At 48.8% G+C, this 18,935-nt stretch overlaps 2 protein-coding genes and 1 non-coding gene across 5 annotated transcripts; all 3 read right to left on the bottom strand.

Moving 5' to 3' along the window:
* Nucleotides 1-342: 342 nt before the first annotated feature.
* On the bottom strand, nucleotides 343-1,860 carry LOC101782792 (AP2/ERF and B3 domain-containing protein Os05g0549800). The gene has a single exon (XM_004961269.2). The coding sequence runs from the start codon at nucleotides 1,758-1,760 to the stop codon at nucleotides 615-617; it is 1,146 nt and encodes a 381-aa protein (XP_004961326.1). The 5' UTR covers nucleotides 1,761-1,860; the 3' UTR covers nucleotides 343-614.
* An 8,628-nt stretch (nucleotides 1,861-10,488) lies between these two features.
* On the bottom strand, nucleotides 10,489-10,561 carry TRNAF-GAA. Its single transcript has one exon. It is a non-coding gene; the product is annotated as a tRNA-Phe (tRNA).
* A 283-nt stretch (nucleotides 10,562-10,844) lies between these two features.
* On the bottom strand, nucleotides 10,845-18,294 carry LOC101783200 (probable glucuronosyltransferase Os01g0926700). 3 transcript variants are annotated; one of them, XM_022824968.1, is made up of 4 exons: nucleotides 17,792-18,294; nucleotides 12,349-12,737; nucleotides 11,800-12,041; nucleotides 10,845-11,707 (listed from the first exon to the last, which is right to left on the bottom strand). In XM_022824968.1, the coding sequence occupies exons 1-4, from the start codon at nucleotides 17,892-17,894 to the stop codon at nucleotides 11,194-11,196; spliced, it is 1,248 nt and encodes a 415-aa protein (XP_022680703.1). In that variant the 5' UTR covers nucleotides 17,895-18,294; the 3' UTR covers nucleotides 10,845-11,193. The 3 variants fall into 3 exon arrangements, with proteins under 3 accessions (XP_022680703.1, XP_004961327.1, XP_004961328.1); XM_004961270.4 differs by lacking the exon at nucleotides 17,792-18,294 and adding an exon at nucleotides 13,608-13,934; XM_004961271.4 differs by lacking the exons at nucleotides 10,845-11,707; nucleotides 11,800-12,041; nucleotides 12,349-12,737 and adding exons at nucleotides 15,321-16,110; nucleotides 16,236-16,477; nucleotides 16,902-17,290 and having other exon boundaries at nucleotides 17,792-18,275.
* Between the last annotated feature and the right edge of the window lie 641 nt (nucleotides 18,295-18,935).

Here is an 18,935-nt window from a genome sequence, read left to right on the forward strand (position 1 = left end):
CTTTATTTTTCCGGCTGTTGCACATATATGTCGATCGGTATCACATCACACTGTGCAGATATATCAGGTGCATGCACACATGCAATTATGGGCACCTCCCTTTCCTTTCCGCACTTGGGATCAGATAACTCCCGGAGCTTTTCGCACTTCAGGTGATACATGCAATGCACCTGGGTGCAGCACACACACACACACACACCCATCACATCTTAACCCACATGAAAGCGCCAGAGCAAGAGAGTCAAAATTGCAGCATGTAGCAGCAGCAGATCGACAGCTTTAGTTTTTTTTTCTTCCTCATTAATTGCAAAAGGAAGGAGTTCTTGAAGAGGAAGAGAGAGATGAGTTCCAAACATTGCTCCTTATGGCATGTAGTAATCTCCATGGCTTTTTGATTAGTATAGTATACACTTGCCACCAAAAAGGAAGAACGCATGTCTAATTTACGGCGAGTTATGCGAGATTAGGACAGGGTATGTAGAAGAAAGAAGAAACAAAATGAACAATCAAAAGGAAGAGATGAAGGTTTAAGCAAGAGGCGCTAAGCTAGCTAGTACCACCATGCATGATCTCCGAGAGTGAAGCAAGCAAGAGGGCTGGAGCAAAAAATTTAGCTAGGTCAGCGCGAAGTCTATGCATTGCTTCTTGAAAACCATGTGTGGGGTAGACGCGGCGATGGCGTCCCTAGCTCTCTTGTTCGTCACGGCCACCATCTCCTCCTGCTTCGGCAGCGCCGCCGCCGGCCTCGCCGCCGTGAGCAGGTCCACGCCGAAAAGCCTCACCGCCTTCACGGGGGGCGGCGTGGTCGCCGCGGTGGTCTTCGGCCGGACCTTGCAGTCGATGAAGAGCTGCTTGCCGGCGGAGCGGTAGAACCCGACGGCGTCGCCGGCGTGCAGGCCCTTCTCCTTGACGAAGCGGCTCCAGCCCTTGGTGAGGACGTAGCTCTGGCTGCTGTTCCAGTAGGAGTACCGGAACCTCCACACCTTCCCCGCGGCGTCCTCGAAGTTGAGGAGCACGCCCTTGCACTCGCCGGTGACCGCGGCGGCGGCCGGGAGCTGGAGCGGGAAGTGCTTCTCCGCGTGCTGCTTCGGTATCACCAGCCGGTTCAGCTTCCCCACGTCGCTCGGCGTCACCGTCTTGTCGAAGAGGTGCTCGCGCGCCGCGGCCGCGGAGGAGGCCGCCGCGGGCGACGACGGGTTGTTCTTGGGCGGCGGCGAGGGGGACGCGGCGGCGAAGGCGCGCCTGTTCTGCGCGAGCTCCTCGAGGTAGGTGTGCTTGCGGAGCATGTCGACGACCTCGGCCTTGGACCGGGACGCGAGGAACCGGAGCTCGGCGGCGGCCTCCGGATCGGACTCGGCGAGCGGGCGGAAGTTGGTGACGGCGTCGCGGCCCCGGAACCGCTGCGCGGCGACGTCGTAGGCGCGCGCGGCCTCGGACTCGCCCGTGAACGTGCCGAGCCACACGCGCTGGTGCCGCTCGTAGATCTGCGCGCCCCACCGCCCGTTGGGCTGCGGCACCACGCCCTTGTACTTGGACGACGGCAGCTTCCCGCCGACCGCGGCGCCGCCACCACCGCCTCCCGCGCGGGCTGCGCCGCCGGAGTCCGCCTCCGCGCCTGGCTCCGCGGCGTCCATCACCGCGCTGGCCCCGCTGCCGACGCGCTGCAGAGGCCTGCTGCTCGGCGCCGACGCCGGCGCCTGCTTCTTGCCCGTGGACGCGGCGCTGCTCGAGTCGTCCACGAGGCAGCTCGTGCTGTCCATCCGATCACTACACCCACGCGGAAGAGAGGGATGTGCTTGCCTTGGGGAAGATTCAATTCAAGCTGTGGAAATGGTGGGGGGGAAGGACAAGTGAAGGGGGGGTGCGTGTGATATATAGGGGGCGGGGGGAGGTCAGGTCAGGTGAGTGTAGCATAACACTAAACCACACTTCTCACTCCATATATACTAAAGTGTACATGGGCATATGTTCCTTTTTGTTGCGTTTTAATTAGTATAGATTTGCTTTTTATGTATGATGATAGTTTTTATGATGGATTAATAATTAATTGAACTGTGTGTCATGGCCTCTTGCATGGGTGTATAGTACCTCATGGGCTTGTGTTGGTGTGGGTCAACTCAAAGTGAAGATGATGTGATGGTGCACCCCAGGGACCATGCATAGATGGGTCCTCACTGATTATACTGGTGTAATTATCCTTGCAAAAAAAATAAAATAAAGAGCTTAGATTTCATTTTGTAGGTTGTGTGTGTGCTGTTCTAGCTTTTGGGAGGAAGAGTAAAAGTAAAAAAAAAAGCTTGTGGAATGTGGACTAGCACTAGCAGTCTGCTAGCTTATTAGCTACCAGTCATGCTTGGCTTTTGTGCTCCAGCTACTACAGGCATGTTGTTGTGTGCAGGTCTTGGTGATGGTAAATGGTGACCGTGACGGCGTGGTAGAGTTTTCCGGAGTTTCTAGAGGATGGATATGCATCTCTACGTCAACAGTGTTCTCGATTCCGATATATTTTTACTTGACTATTCACTGTGTATGCAGGACTTTTGCTTGATTACCCGAAATGCCCCTGGTAGTGTGTTGATCTTGGGAGCCTCCTATAGCTAGAATATTTCTGTTTGTATTCTGCTAGAGAGACTGCAGCTTCCAAAGTATTCCTTCTCATTGCAACAATCACTAAGTTGAGTTTAGCACATTTGTGTGAACCAAGTGATCCCTACTCAAGGTGCTGACAAAGTCCTGGCCACGATCTCCAGAGAGGTCAAAATCAATGCATATTGCGCATTGGGACTTGAGAGATCAGAGGCACCTTTGGTGTTAAGCCTTTTGTTTTTGACAAATGGTTTTGGCATCTTTATCAGCTAGTAGCCTCTAGCCATTTATTTTTTCTGAAATAGATGTATATCTAGCTAGACTAGACACACATGTTGTGTAAAAGAAAATTAGGTACAGACATCAACATATTAGTAGCGATCATGCTCACTGACCTTACTTAAATAAGGTCAATGGTCCATCCAATATATACTCTCCCACATGATGTTTGAACTGAAGTAGTCGGCTCACAGCATTGGAATTTAGCGTGCATAATACAAGTGTCGTTTCAACAGATAAGCGTGGATCTGATGTTCACATAATTCAGAGCTAGTTGACAAATGACAAGTCATAAAGCAGATGATAGCTCAGGCGCAAGTTGCCCGGTTCAGAATCAAGTTTCAGCGTGCGCTAGCTGGACGGATTAGATATGCATGGACACCCGGCCCATGAAGATACGTTAGCAGGTAGTACCACAGAATTTAATCTGGTCAGGTTTGACATTGCTGTTGATGATGTTGTTGGCCGCTTGTGCTGTCGATCATGTCGCTGGTTGAGGAGGAGGAGGAGGAGGAGTAAATTAAGTGCACGGTGGTCGAAGCAAACGACTTGGTACACATGCATCTTACAGCTCGTGGAATGACCCCTGGTTTCATCGACTATGCACAGTAATAATGAGATTTGTTTGCAAGGGTTTTAGTTTTACTTATCTTTTTAGTGTTTTTTCGTTATACTCCAGCCAGTCATTTTTAATTTAATCTAAACTCAACATATAAACATGTAATTTGTAACCGCACAATGCAATTTAAAATGATGGACTGCGTCTCTTTGGAGAGGCATCAGATAAAAATGGTTGGAGTGCAGATTGCATCCAAAACAAGTACTACTTCTTTTTTATCAGATGGAGTATGTATTCGCATACCTCCTCCGACCATAAATAGAAATCGCTCTATATTTGTCTTAAGTCAAACATTTCTAATTCTGGCTAGCAATATTTGTAGAATATTGTGTTTTCCTAAATGAAAAATTTTATACTCCATCTGTCCCCAAATATAGCTACGTTTAGAGTTCAAAATTTGTCCCAAAATACAACTACATTTGAGTTGACAACTCTAATTGAATGGATGAATGGACAAAAAAACCCTATGGTAATCAATTGTCTTGTGGTCGTGACTGTCAATAAATCGCAGCATGCACAATTTATTTGTGTGGATAATTGCCATACATAAATCACATGCGTATGAATGGACAGGTTTAATGAAGGGCATATTAGACATTTAGCACTCTTCTTAATCTGTCTTAAAGAGGAGGGCTATATTTTGGGACGGCAGTATATATTATGAAAAATATTTTTGTGATGAACTTAGTAGTAATTTATATATATTATGAAAAATATTTTTGTGATGAACTCAGTAGCGCCAATCTTGTGTTATCAAGCTATACAAATCTTTTTCGCATTGATGGTCAAATTTAGAAATGTTTTAGGCCAAATCAGATGGACTTATGTTTACGATTGAACGAAGTATACTAGATGGCTGCAACTGCAACGTGCAAATTGCGCTGGTTCCACCTGCTAAAAACAGATAAGCCAGCCCCAATCAAGTCCCAACAGGCGTACGCGATTATTTGATTAATAAGTCGAGCCAGGAGAGCGACGACCCAGGTCCACATGCCAATGATTGTACATGGTCGCCGGGGGGCCGCTCGTGCTGGCGATCGGGAACCGAACCGAACCTTACTTACCAAGGCGAAAAAGCAAAGCAAAGCCATCCCGCGCCGCGAACGAGCGCGACATGCGCCATGCGCCCGGCCGGCCGGTCCATGCGGCGGCCGATGGCAAAGGGGAAGGCCGCCCCGCCGCCGAGGCCACAGCTAGCCCACCAGACCAATGGAGGCGGGGGCGGGGCCGGGGCCGCGTGGTATTGGGGGTGCTGCGCAGGTGCCTGCGGGGTCCAGGCCAGGCGCCCGCGGCCGCGGGCGACGAGGGGAGGGGAGGCAGGCGCGCGCGGCCGCGGCGTGGCGTTCACATGAAGGGTGGACCAGGCCACCAGCCGCGGCGCGACGCGACCCGGGCGGGGCGGGGCAGCTCTCCCTGTCCGCCGTGCGCCTGTGTGTGCTCGCCAGATGCATCCCCCCCTGGGCTGGCTGGCCTGGGGCGCAGCTGTATCGGCAACAGTGGCCGTAGCCTTTGCCCATTAGCTGCGGGTGCCCATCCACGCTCCGCGCCTCCATCACTGCCAGTCTGCCACTGCCGATGATGCCTACCGATCGTATCTGCCGGCCTCATCTCTCCCTCGCACTGTGAACGAATCCATGCAATCCAAGCCTCCGATCCCCCAAAATCTTTCTCTCTAGTATTTGCCAGGCGATTTCGACCAGTTTCTTAGTTAGTACTAATTTGCTGCCAAAAAAAAAAATTAAAAGGGGAGAGACATGGAGCATTTTATCTCATTAGCTCTTGTGGAAAAAAAGCGCCGCAGTAGGATCAGGAGAGCTGGATGGCGTGGCGTATATTAGGCTATTAGCTAGCTTTCCGAAAAGTGGCCTGTACTACGTGATCGGTGGCCGGATCGGATTAGTTTAGCTACGATCCGCGATGTGGGTGGTTAAGAGCATATCAGCGCGTGGCTGACGACCGCATTTTTTCTTCCTATTGAGCGTGCGCATTATATTGAAAGGCCCGGAGTCGTTTCAAAAAAAAAAAAGGCCCGGCGCCATTGGATCGCGTTGCGCCGTGCTGTTACGTTGCCGTCGTGTCGCTTTTTATCCATTCCTATTCTACGCGCCGTGACATCATATATAAGAGGTCCCCGGGCTGTTCTTTATGTGCAGCACAAGAGACGCACGCCACATCGATCTCTCTCCAACTTGCTTGCCGACTGTTTGCGAGAGCAAGAGGCCGGCCGGCCGGTGGTGCTGCAGCATAAAATATTGCGCGCGCACGGGCGATGCGGCAGCAGCAGCACACGGCCATATCCTTATCTCGCGGCCGCGGCGTGCGTGCGTGCGTGCCGACCGAGGTCGTACGTACACACCTCTTTCTTCCTGTGATTCTTTCCACGGGGTTTTATTTTCACGTCGTTTATGCCACCAGCTTTCCTTAACCGCGTACGTCATCATCTTTAATACCCGATACGATCACACATTCACACGCCTTGCTGACACATAATTAGATCCGATAATCCAGATTAAGCCCAAGCACGCGCACGTATCTGCACGCGAATATATCGACCACATCTCTGATCGATGCTCTCCTGCAGCTGCAAGTGCGAGAGTGCGACGCAATGCCTGCTGTCGTATCGCACCAAAAGAGAGGCCGAGTGCTTTAATTTTTTTTTTTGTCGATCAAGTGCTTGCTTACTCATCCTCGGGTTACATGTCATCAAACATGGGCAATGATCGCGTCGCTGGTTGGGGGATCCGCGATCCGGGCGTTTGTTAATTGCGGGGGGTTTATCCAACTGATGTGGCGCTTTTAGTTTGGTGGCAGCATCATACGTAGACGCACTAAGCTCTTGATCAGCAGTCAGCAGATGTTTAATAAATTAATATAAGGGCCCAACGTGAGCAGATAGATAGATAGATAGATAGATAGATAGATAGAGATATGATGCTGCGAGATCGATCAAAAGAGTTTGGGTTCTTTCCAACGTGGGAAGCCGATGGATAACAATCATTTGGCGCACATTTTACTTGACCGGAATTCCAATTCTCGCTCTGCTCTTTTGACCAATGGCCGGGATCCTGCTGTCCGTGCATGATTAGTCCGCCGTGTCCATATCACGGTAATAATTAAGGTGCTTTTAATTCAAATTTTGGGATTAACCGCAGGCTTTCTTCGGACAGTACATGTTAATAGCACTACAGCTGCTTGAGTAACATTTCTGTTTCTTTTCTTTTGTTTTGTTATTTTTTAACAGGAGTATATCTTGAAATGAATAATCCAGTACTGAGTGAGCTCCACATGCATGTGGATGGCGCCACAGCCTTAATTTTAATTGTTATCTTCAGGAAAAGGGGGAAACAATGCATCTAATTCAAGCTGATCTCGTCCCGGAATGGGTATGTTGATACGCATGCTTGGAAAAATGCATGCATGCATGTTTCTGGCACAGATGGGTTCGGTGATGACGACGTCTCAGTCATCACATGCATGTGGTGGTCATACCGAAATGCTCCATCGGACTGTTTCCTTTTCTTACGAGTAAAGAGAGATCTTTATTAATTGCTCATAGGAGGATTACACCCTTGATCAATGAAGTGCTCGATACATACTGGGAAGCGGTCACGCCACACTGCACCATGGTTTAGCCGCTTTGCCATCTGCGCAAGCTCATTAGCTTTACATGACTCAACACGCAACAGGGAAGTCTGCTTTGGGCCGCACTCCTCGTCTCTTGGATGGTGGCGAAGCATGCCGGCTTCATATTCTCCTCCTTTAGGTACTGGATGACCATCGCACGATCAGACTCAAGGATAACTGGAGCACGAATCCATTCTGCTGCCAAATCAGCTCCTTCTTTACAGGCCCGGGCTTCCACCTCTTCTGCATTGGAGGCGCCAAAAATGACTCGCCATGCTGCAAGCTTGACTGCTCCAAGGTGGTCTCTGATAACCACTCCTACCCCTCCTGCTCCCGATCTTTCTGAGAAGGCACCATCAACATTGATTTTGAACCAACCTGGGTCTGGTGGTTTCCACTGCGCTGTGCTCTTTGAATGGCTTGCCTCTCTCTTGCCAGCTGGTGGTTCCTGGAACATCTGTTTTTTGCCTTTATGATCATCCTGGACCTGTTGTCGGATAATGCACAGCTCTACCCTATAGCACGTCAAGAATTTAACTGACCCAACAATAGATGCTCCTTTTCCTCCGTGCGTGATTTCATTACGATTAAACCATGCCCTCCATAATACCAGTAGAAGCTGACCTCACGCATGATATGTCATGTCTTCTTCCTCCCTTGGCAAGGTCCATACCTCACGCATTGCAGCCCCCAGAGTCGAAGCCATATTGCACCTCACCACCGCATGGTGTTCATCCTCCGCTTCCATCCCACACACATCGCAGGTGCTCAACTCCTCTAATGGGCTGTTTCCTTTTACGTAAACTGGATACTGGATAGCCATAGCACTTTGATCCACAGTCCACACAGCGAAAGTTGAAACGCGTGGCGGTTTGTTTATCCAATGGCTAAATTAACCCGGGTGGTTTCTTCATCAACTACTTTTTGGCTTGCATATACCACGTACGCGTGTCATACCGCCATATGCCGTGATACAACAACAATCATATCGCTGATCGAATCATCATCCATACGATTTCCTTGGAAATCAAAAGACTAAAACATCATGGAAATATAAGAAACAAACTGTATGTATGTATATATGATATGTGCGGGTGTAGAGGCCGGAATATTTTTCCTTTATCTAAAAATATATGTATATATGATATGTATTTCTAGAAATGAAATAATATTAAGATTTTTAAATTCTTTTTCTGATTTTGTCAGAAAATAAAAGGAGTTGCTTATAATTGCTTTCCTCCAGTTGTGCTGCACTACGCATTAACACACATTAATTCACCCTGCCAATTTTTAAGTTCCATGCATGTGGACTGAATTGGGCAGGTGTTTGTCGACCCAAAGATGCGTTAAATGTGACGCGTGGCAGTAACCCACGCGGCGCCGCAAACCTCCCTTGGCATGCATCTGATTGGGGCATTGACAAAACGGCCCGGACATCTGACACGCCCTTGACGAATCCATACGTATAGACTGCAAGTTGCCTGCACACAGACAGTATCATAGCACAGCCCTGCTTGCAATTTGGACGATCCTTCTGGGAAGTTGCATTGCATGCTTGCGTCCAGCATGCTTCTCTGCTACACGGTTGGTTGGTGCCGGGAGGAACAACACACTGTAGTTGCATAAACAATAGGTTTTGCACGATCGAGACCATCTCACTGCATTGACCAACAATTACATTGGAGTAGACTCCGGGAAATCCTACATGGCTCGGTACCTATGCAGCCACACGCGATGCAACATTACAACAACGATTCAGCATGCATCCAGTACACATGCATGTCATGTGAGTCGGTCAATGTTGGCTCCACTTGCTTTATCCTACGGCACCGCTAGTCGTCGTTGATCTTGACCTCGGGCTCTGCCACAAGTCTCCTTCACAGGTTAAAAAGTCTTCACAGGTAAAAAAGGAAAAAAAAAATCCCAGCGTGTTGTTTGTGTTGTCATCGTGTGAGGGTGTGTGTGAGGCGACAGTAAGCGACCCGGCCCGTCTCGCATCTCAAGTCTTGGACTCTAAGGTAACTCACGACGTGACAAGCGGTAAAAAAGACGGGTGCTTCTCTGTAGATGTTAATTAACGCTATCTTTGAATAGAAGAAGTTGCGCCATGCATGCCGCGGGTGCTATGCTAGCTAGGTCGTCGTCGTCACCGCAGGCGGCCGTTTCAAGCAAGGAGCTGCAGCTGGTTGGGAACTCGATCGGGATCGATGAAGCGTGAGTGAATACGTACATACTATACGCCACCCCTTCATCCACATGTTGGATCATATGAGACAAGTTTCCCCATCTCGATCGATCGGCTTTAATTTGCCACTTGCTGAGCTTTGTCCGTGAAAGTACGCACTGCACGCAACGCGGACGAAACCGGTGCTGCTAGATCGCGTAGTAGGATGTGCCTGTACTTGGTACGCCACTAGCCACGCGCATGGATGGGCCTAAACTCGTTGCAAAAGTTACGCGGTTTTCTTTTGGCAAGCTCGTGTTCCATTTTTCTTTTCTTTTCTTTTCTTTTTCTGAGAGAGAGGTTTTGGCAAACTCATGTTTGTGGGTCGGGCTTTCGGCCTAGTTGAAACCTCACTGTATATTAGTATACGGCCTACTACTAGCCCGTTCTGCGGCCCCGGCCGGACGGGCAGCACCGCCACAACATGGCGGGCCGAGCATTTCCCTCCAGGGGCATTATTGGGCCGGCTGACGAGCCCGCCGACGACAGACAGCGTAGCTGAAATATGAAAAAAAAACCCTGAAATATGCCCTGAATAGGAACAACGTCTAGAATGATGATGGGACGCAAGAAAAGAGCAACAGCCAACAGGGTAGAGTTATGGGAAGCGAGTTCAAAGCGGCAAGCGCTCAGCATAAACGATGCCCCCTACTAACAATTGAAAGAACATCCAGATTCCAGAACCAGGATAGCTGTTCACAGTTCAGGATCCCTACTTTCCAGCCTGCTTGCAAAGTTCCTAGCGCTTCCTCTCTTCTGTCAGCTTTGGAGAGCTGCTGCTCCTCCTCCGATTGACATTGACTCCATCTTCTCACATCACCCCTTAAACACAGCTTTTCAGATGCATTGTAAATTCAGAAATGACACCATAGGCTGCATAGTTTTGATCGATAGGTATGTTTATCGATCTAGGTATCTAGTACTACTGCTCTTATAACAGTACAACTCCTAAGCACCTGTGACCGGGCAGCAACCGCAAGTACATAAAGTCAAGGACTTTGGAGTTGCAACAGGCGTAGATGGATTGGTTTTGATTCGTCTAGCGCACTAGTAGTTACAACAATTTTCAGAAACGAAGAAATTGGCGCAAAAGGAAGATTGGTTCTCAAGAAATAGACCAATAGTCAAGGACTGGCACGGCATAAAAAAATAGGGATGCGGTGAGCGTGGATCGAACACGCGACCTTCAGATCTTCAGTCTGACGCTCTCCCAACTGAGCTATCCCCGCGTCTTTAAAATGGTCATCCTTTAATATTATCTGACGCATTAGTTAGGCACGGGTTCAGTAATTGAGAGTGGCGAGGGTATCATCTTCGAATTCTCCAAGAATTCAGTGATTCAGTGCCTACTAAGCTATATATATGTGTGCATGTGCTTCCTGTAAGCCATGCATGTTTTCTTACCAATCCCAAACATTCAGGTTGAATCCTTGCTTCGTTGCTTGCCACCACACCAAGTCAAGAACACATGGCACCATTCTAACTCAGCATTCAGTACTGAAACGCACAGCATTTAGCAGGTTTTCCGGATTGGAATTAACCTTACTTTCCCCCACCGTAAACCGGCAACTGTATAATAATATAATACAACGGTCATACATTACATGATCCACCAGCTATCATCTATATATGCTAACACTAAAAGAAAGGTCAAAACAGGTATTGCCATACAGGCAAGGCAGGCACATTGCCTCAAAAAGAAGCAAGGTAGGAGGAAGGGAAGGAGCTTTACATTTAATGGTGTAGTTCACTAGCATCATCGTCAATGATCAGCCTCTCGTATGGTTGTGTCGTTTACACAGAACACCAGAACACCAGCCGTGGTGAATGGTGATGGTGCCATGCCACTATACGTCTATACCTACCACGGCTTCAGGTCAGCCGGTTCCCCCTCGGTCCAGTTCAGCACCTTCTGCCCGGGCTTCAGGAACACGCCCTTGCCGTGCGGCAGCTTCCGCGCCAGCCCGTTCAGGATCTGGTGGAAGGCGTCCCGGGGCTCGGTCGGCTGTGGGAACAGCATGGCCTGCTTCATCGATGGGTTCGCGAGCAGCCTCTGCTTCCGAAGGATTTCCTCCATCGGTATGGAGGTCAAGATGGTATCAAGCTTGGTGACGTCGTCCTCAGCCACAAAGACACCAATCTCCTCCCATGGGATAGCATCCGCAAAGGGAAGAACAATGTCATCGGCAATGATCACGGGGATGCAGCCGAACACCACAGCTTCCACCAAACGGGGGCTCCATGGGGCCCAGCCAAGTGGGCACAAGCAGAAGACGGAACGCTGCATGTCCTCATAGTAGGTTGGTGGATGGTCTGTCGAGATGTCGAACATTGGGTTGTTCTTGAAGTTCTCCCAAACTGATGCACGGGCGCCCCTGCATTGCATATGGTAGGTGCATCAAGGCTTTCGAGTCAATGATTCATCAAGACTGCTTGTCAGTTACATAATTCAGTTTTAGGAGCATACCTTGCATAGTAACCACCCTCAGGATCATTTGAAGTATCATAGAACAAACCACGGAAATAGACAAAGATTGACCGAGGGGTCTCTGGTGGAACAAGGTGAGTTCTCATCTTATAAGGAGGAGTATATGGTGGGATGGTGATGGAGCCTTCCTTGAGGCATACATGATCCTTCTGCCCGAAAGTCTGGACCAGTGTAGCACGGCGCAGCACTGGAAGGATACCTCGCTCGATAGCCTTCGCTTCCTAAACAATAGGAATTCTGAATACATGTTAGATGGATGATGCTTGAAGTAAATATGAGTAACGGATAGCAAATGGTGTACAAGGAAATGACTAGACTGGAATTTCCATTTTAGGAGTTTACATTCCATGCTGCATCGGTAATTATATAGGAGGTTAGATGGATGGTGCTTGAAGTAAATATGAGTAACGGATAGCAAATGGTGCACGAGGAACTGACTAGACTGGAATTTCCATTTTAGGAGTTTACATTCCACGTTGCATCGGTAATTATATAGGAGGATTCATAGTTTATGGCTCTATGACGCACCTGGAAATAGAAGCATGCTCCAAAGTCATGTGGGGTGACAAAGAAATGATCTGCTCCCTCCGTCCTGTTCCAGTAGGGCCAACGCTTGGAAATGTACTGAATCGCACTTCTTATCATACGCGGAGACTTGGTGGTCAAGGGATGGCCCCATGGTGTAAGGTCACATGTTGTGTATACTGGAGTGTAGAACCAATCAGCTTCTTCCGGATTTAAAGTCCGGACTGCACTCGATAATAGGAAGCGATGTATGAAGATCTCCGTAGCAAACATGTGCTTGAGGCATCTAGAATCTTTTGCCAAAATATTCTTGTTGTATTTGGGCGGCAACTCATAGACATATACCTTGAGCCTTCCAACAGGATCATCTTCTAGCACATCACCAGCACTTCCTGGAATTTAATCATATCCACAGTGAAATATCAGGATTATGCACCGCAATACCATGATCCCAGTAAGATGGAGTTAAATAGTTTTTCTCCCCCAAAGTAAATTATTTTCTTAAGGCAAAGCATAATTGAAATTATACAGCAAGTAGGCACACAAGCAACTTATGAAACAGGTACCATATCTTGAGGAGCGGAACTCTTTTAGTAGGGCCAGGGTGTGGCTAAATATCGCGTCAAGTAAGAAATTCGAGGGATCCCTGACTGTTTTATGAAGTCGAGAAGCTCGATAAGTGTAGTTAGTGGACTCCAATTCAAAACGATAAATAATAATAGCACTACTAAATAAAGCTTTGCTAATCTCCAGTAGAAGTATGTTATAAGGAGTTCGGCCACACTTGGAAAAGAATCAGACTTCATTTATGCTCATCTTCTCAGCATAGGCAAGGAAGGATCTACCACAATCCATGGCAGATGCATCGTGTAGTAATAACAGGTTTGACTGATCTCAAGATTTGGAGCACTGCCCTTGCCAGGATGGAATTCATTGTGCACTCTGAGCAATTGACTGAATGCGGAAGCTAGTTCGTTCATGGACTAACAAAGGAAGCGTGGAAGCATCCGTGCCAGTAAGAGCTGATCTATCTCCCCAACCAGGCAACCACCCGCCCGCCCGCTCGTCTCCCCAACGCCTCGTAGGATTACGCGCGCGCGATCAGATCCATTCCGGCCACCACAAACGCGACGAGGAGCACGGCTTCCCCGGATCAACGACCGAGGGAGCGCGCGCAATGCATAATCATCCACCAATCGGAGCATGGCTCGAGCAAGAGACTGAGGAAGGAAGGGAGGGAGGGAGAGCGAGGGGCCGCGTACCCTGGATCCGCTCGGTGACCTGCGCCGCGACGACGGCGACGTCGGAGCAGGCGAGGAGCAAGGTGAGCGCCAGGGGCAGCGCCCGCGCCCTCGCCGTCCCCATTAGTCCCGTCACCCGCACCGACGCCTCGTCCCTTCCCTCCACGCTCGGCGGCTCGGGGGCAGCGGGGAGAGACGGAGAGGCTCCAGCCGAGACTCGAGAGGGTTGCGGGGGAGGTGGGAGGGAGCTAGCGGGATTCTCCGTTCTCGGCAGGCGGGGAGAATAGGGACCCGGAGTCAAAGAGGATGGCAGAGGTGTGGGAGCGCTGGGACTGGAGGTTGGTGGTGACGGTGACCGCGGCTTCTTCGCGCCCGGCGGGCACCCCCTGTCGGCGGAGGTAGTGGGTACCACCGTACCAGGCTCCCCGCGTTTGCAAGTTTTTTTCTTCTTTTTGTCGACAACCTGCGTTTGCAATATTTTTTTATAATTACGTTTGCAAGATTGAATTTTCATTCCCATGTACTAGCAGGTGCTTCGTCCGGGATTTAAGAAAATTCCAGGAACATTAACGTCGGCATCCGTATGAACGTGACACGACGAGCGGACGTCGATCCTGGCTTACTGCACGGCGTGATGGTGTCACTGCAGGGGTCCACACGGCAGTGACCACGTCACGGCGTACAGAAAGTCAGATCATCCCCATTTGGCCATTTCCATTTCCATTTCCATCCGAAGTTCTGGTACGAGCATGGCGTCCAGGTAAAACACGCAAAAGCTTAAACTAGGTTTGGCAGCTGTGCCTGTACGGCCTCCTCCTTCCAAGATCGCTTTGCTTCGGTCACAATTCATGCCATCTTTTTTTAGTTTCTTCTCCTCGTTGCCTACCATACTTTGACTCGGATCACCTGCCGTTGTTAGGTGGTCGCTTTCGTCGTCTTCTCCAACTATAGTTAGGTCACGGCACACCAGAATGTTGTTTGTATTGTACATCGTTGACCTTACTAACCATTCACACCTTACCGGAAGCTTTTACCAGGATCGAATTTGAACCTCGAATCCTTGAATCTTTCATGGAGGTGAACCGAATCTCACCAGGAGGCAGGAGCTGTGCAAAATTCCAGAACCAAAAAACAAAACCAGCAAGAATGGTTCTTGACAAATTCCCACCAGTTCCAATGTTTGTGGCATTTATGAACACAACCTTAATTCCAGCAGGAAACCTTGTTCGGAGGTATATTTCTGAACTACGGTTCCTTACCATTCAGTTGGTGGCATCCCAACCAAGTGCAGGTGGAGGGTGCAATAGCTCAGTAACACCAGCTGATGGCCTCACGGAGGACACAAAAGCAAAAAAGGCCCTGATGTTGACCTCGTTTCCCTATCAATCTACCTACCTACCTGTTTTGCACCAACAACCAGCAATCTTAGGTTACAGCGCTCACATCACACGCGCAATTTGACACGACATTCCTTCAGAGCTCAGCAACATTCAGCTAAAGACTGAAGCGACATGCTGCCTGATCAGCGAATCAGACAGGCTTCCCTATCATCTTGCTTCAGACAGCAGTTTCACCTTTCTCATCGAATTGTGGAGAGGCACAAACAAATCAAAGGGGACCAAAATCAGCAAGGTGTAACATCACAAACCCAATGGCAGGGTTGTTGCAGGAATACTGGAACAGTATGGCAACTGGCAGTTCAGAGGGTAATGAAATGAGGTCAGACAATCAGCATGGGTAAAATCTTGTATATTTTTTATTATGATGATGTATCCACATACGATTGACAAGGCCTGGCATTCTCATCATCTAATGAATGGGATAAAGAGAAAGAAAAAAGAAATGAAGATATGAGGTGTATATAACAGCTATAGAAGAAAGAGCATACAGAAATGTACATTTGCTTGTGGTCAGCACTATGCATCCATGGTAATTCAAAGGTGCAACTATATCATATTCTCAGTTTTTCCTTTCCAAAAGGTTATTTATCCATCTGAGATCCGCAAGATGCTACCAAGGCTTCAGGTCGCCTGGTGGTCCAGCGGTCCAGTTCAGGATCCTCTCCCCGGGCTTCAAGAAGACATTGTCACCGTGTGGGAGCTTGCGCGCAAGTCCATTTAGAATCTGGTGGAATGCATCTCCTGGCTGAGCAGGCTGGGGGAACAGCATGGCCTGCTTCATCGACGGGTTCGCAAGGAGACGTTGCTTCCTCAGTATAACATCTGTGGGAATGGACGTCAGGATACTGTCCAGCCTCGGGACATCCTCCTCGGCAACGAACACACCAATCTCCTCCCATGGGATGGCATCCGCAAAGGGCAGGACGATGTCATCTGCGATGATCACTGGGATGCAGCCAAAGACCACGGCTTCGACTAGCCTGGGACTCCAGGGTGCCCAGCCCAATGGGCACAGGCAGAACACTGAACGCTGCATGTCTTCGTAGTATGTTGGTGGGTGATCGGTCGAGATATCAAAGAGCGGGTTGTTCTTGAAGTTCTCCCAGACTGACGCACGAGCTCCTCTGTAGAACATGCAGATGCAGTGTCATCAGCCACTAGATCAATGATGCAATGGGAGGGAAGACAAAACGATAGGAAGATATAGAAAGGTGTCCACTGCATCGCTTGTACGCAGATAGATGATTACCTAGCATAGTAACCACCTTCAGGATCGTTGCCGGTGTCATAGAACAAACCACGGAAGTACACAAAGATGGATCGAGGGGTGTCTGGGGGTATAAGGTGAGTTTGCATTTTCTGGGGAGGCGCAAAAGGTGGGATGGTGATGGATCCATCCTTCAGGCATACATGGTTCTTCTGTCCAAAGGTCTGAACCAGTGTAGCCCGCTGAAGCAAGGGAAGGATTCCCCGTCCGATTGCTTTCTCTTCCTGAAAAATGAAAGATCTTGTTACAGAAAGATCAATATATTGAAACAGCCAGTAACAGGAGTCAATTGGAAGTCTATTAAGTGGTTATTTCTATTACATGGTTAGTTAACCATGAATATAGTTATCACTTATCAGCATGACATATAAGGAAATTGCAATCTTGGACATGTTTCTTCTACAAGGGACAAACAACATGTGAGCCTGACTTAATTAAGTGTACTAGATTAGTTCAGTCATACTGAAACAAGCATCTTGATACCGCTATTGCCCCCATGTTCAGTGTCACAATTAGATATGTCCCAGTTGTTCCAAATGGTGATATTCGCTATTTCGTACTAAACTATTATTGCTGAAGATCTAATCTTCATTAGTAGAAGTATAAATAAATGCACACAACAGCTACTTAATGTACTATTGTTTGTACCTGGTAATGAAAGCAAGCACCAAAGTCATGTGGTGTGACAAAGAAATGATCTGCGCCCTCTGATCTATTCCAGTAAGGCCAGTTCGTGGCAATCAGCTGGATTGCACTTCGCATCATTCGAGGAGACTTGAAAGGCAAGGGAAGACCCGAAGGAGTCAGATCGCATGTTGTGTATACAGGTGTGTAGAACCAATCTGCTTCCTCGGGATTAAAAGTTCGGACAGCGCTTGACAGCAGGAACCGGTGCATGAAGATCTCAGCAGCAAACATGTGGTTCAGGCACCTAGGGTCCTTCTTCAGCAGTTTCTTGTTGTATTTGCTGGGGAGATCATAGACATAGACCTTGAGCCTCCCAACAGGGTTATCTTCTAATACATCACCAGCACTTCCTGCATTTTATTATCCATGGCATTAGGGCGTGAACAGAAGTGGGGAAAAGAATATACCTAGTTGTAGAACCATGCTAGGGATCACAGGATCATAGAACATACTGATCAAAAGTAAGGTATGCTAGCTAAGCAATGTAAACAGGTCTAAAGTGAATTTCGCACCTACGCTAAACTGAACGAATCATGATTAACTGATTATCATCATGTATCATTGCATACCAAAGGATCCACCTGCATTCGGCTTATCAGCTAACCCATAAGCATATGAAGTCAGGATGGAACTCCCATGAATTCAGAGGCCTAACAGATCAAACGGACATACTAATATATGCCAAAATTGTTGCTTTACCAATTTACAAGATGTACTACAGGCGACAACAAGGTATGCAAACAAACAGCTGAGTTGTAGACACTGACAAGAATGTGCTTATCATGATCAGAAGCAAGATGGAAACAGGCAAAAGCAAAACGATGGGAACAAACACGAATCACGCCGCGTACCTTCGATCCGCTCGGTGTCCTGCGCCGTGACGACAGCGACGTCGGAGCAGGCGAGGAGCACGGCGAGCGCCAGGGCCAGCGCCCACGCGCTCCCCTTCCCCATCGGTCCTCACCCGCGCCGCCGCCTTCCTTCCCACAATCCCACCCTCCCTCCCACTTCACGCTCGGCTGGCCAGAGGAATGCGGAGAGATCGATCGGGAGGCTGGGGGGAAGTAGTAGGATCCCCGGCAGGCGGGGAGGAGAGGGATCCCGGAGTCAAAAAGGATGGCAGGCAGAGCAGGGATGTGGGAGCCTGGGAGGCGGTGGTGGTGATGGCTGCCGCTTGCTCGCGGGCTCTCGCTGTCGGCGGGAGGAGGTGGTGGGTGCCAAGTTCCCCTCCCTCCCTTCCTCAGTAGTCAATGCCGAGTAGGCAAGGCAAGGGCCATGCCTAGCAGGCTAGCAGCGGAGCCATGGATGGATGGTTTGGTGAGGGGTTTGCCTCCACATCAGATTTCAGGTTCCTTTCTCTTTCCTCTCACCAAACTTGGACTGGGCTTTACTTAAAAACAAAAACTTGGACTGCACCTGCACCTCTCGCACTTGTCTTATAGTCTTACTAACCTTGATAAAAAAAATTGTCAAGTCTCTACTTCAACCATTCTTTGGTTCCTTTAAACTAGTTGTTACTGTGGTGGTGTATCTTTGCATCTCTGTCATGGTGTCATTTTCTTCTTCCACTCTCTATCCCTCATCTCATCATCCCTAGCAATCTGTTTCCTTTTTCCGGAAAAAAATAGACCATGGTGATTGGGATTGTTCCTTTGCACGTGGGGCACGCACGCATGATGGTTGTTCACTGTCCTGCTCATGAGGATTTTTTTCCCCTTCCTTTTGGTGATAATAATTGCAGCCATGCCAAGTGGTTTAGACGTTCAGTGCTTTCCCTTTTTTTCTAATAACAATCAAAAGAAAGAAAAAATCGGGGAGGGGAAAAACAAAAGAATTGGTGTGGTGCTTGCTGAATGCTGATGGCGTAGCGGATTTGGGGAAAGAGATTAGGGGGCCAGGGGTTTGTTGAACTTGAACGTTAGTACCGGTAGGGAGAGCTCCACTAGCGTTAAGCAAAGTCGAGACGGGACCCGGCGGACCAGAAAACGTACATCC

The sequence above is a fragment of the Setaria italica genome, chromosome III (genome assembly GCF_000263155.2).
Source record: "Setaria italica strain Yugu1 chromosome III, Setaria_italica_v2.0, whole genome shotgun sequence".
In the NCBI taxonomy this organism is placed as follows: Eukaryota; Viridiplantae; Streptophyta; class Magnoliopsida; order Poales; family Poaceae; genus Setaria; species Setaria italica.

Excerpts from the sequence above, each read along its gene's own strand:
- LOC101783200 (XM_022824968.1), bottom strand. The coding sequence starts at position 17,894 with ATGGGGAAGGGGAGCGCGTGGGCGCTGGCCCTGGCGCTCGCCGTGCTC. Across the intron at positions 12,738-17,791 it reads GGACACCGAGCGGATCGAAG|GAAGTGCTGGTGATGTGCTA; the intron begins GTACGCGGCGTG and ends ATTAAATTCCAG. Across the intron at positions 11,708-11,799 it reads GAGGGTGGTTACTATGCAAG|GGGCGCCCGTGCATCAGTTT; the intron begins GTATGCTCCTAA and ends TATGCAATGCAG.
- LOC101782792 (XM_004961269.2), bottom strand. The coding sequence starts at position 1,760 with ATGGACAGCACGAGCTGCCTCGTGGACGACTCGAGCAGCGCCGCGTCC.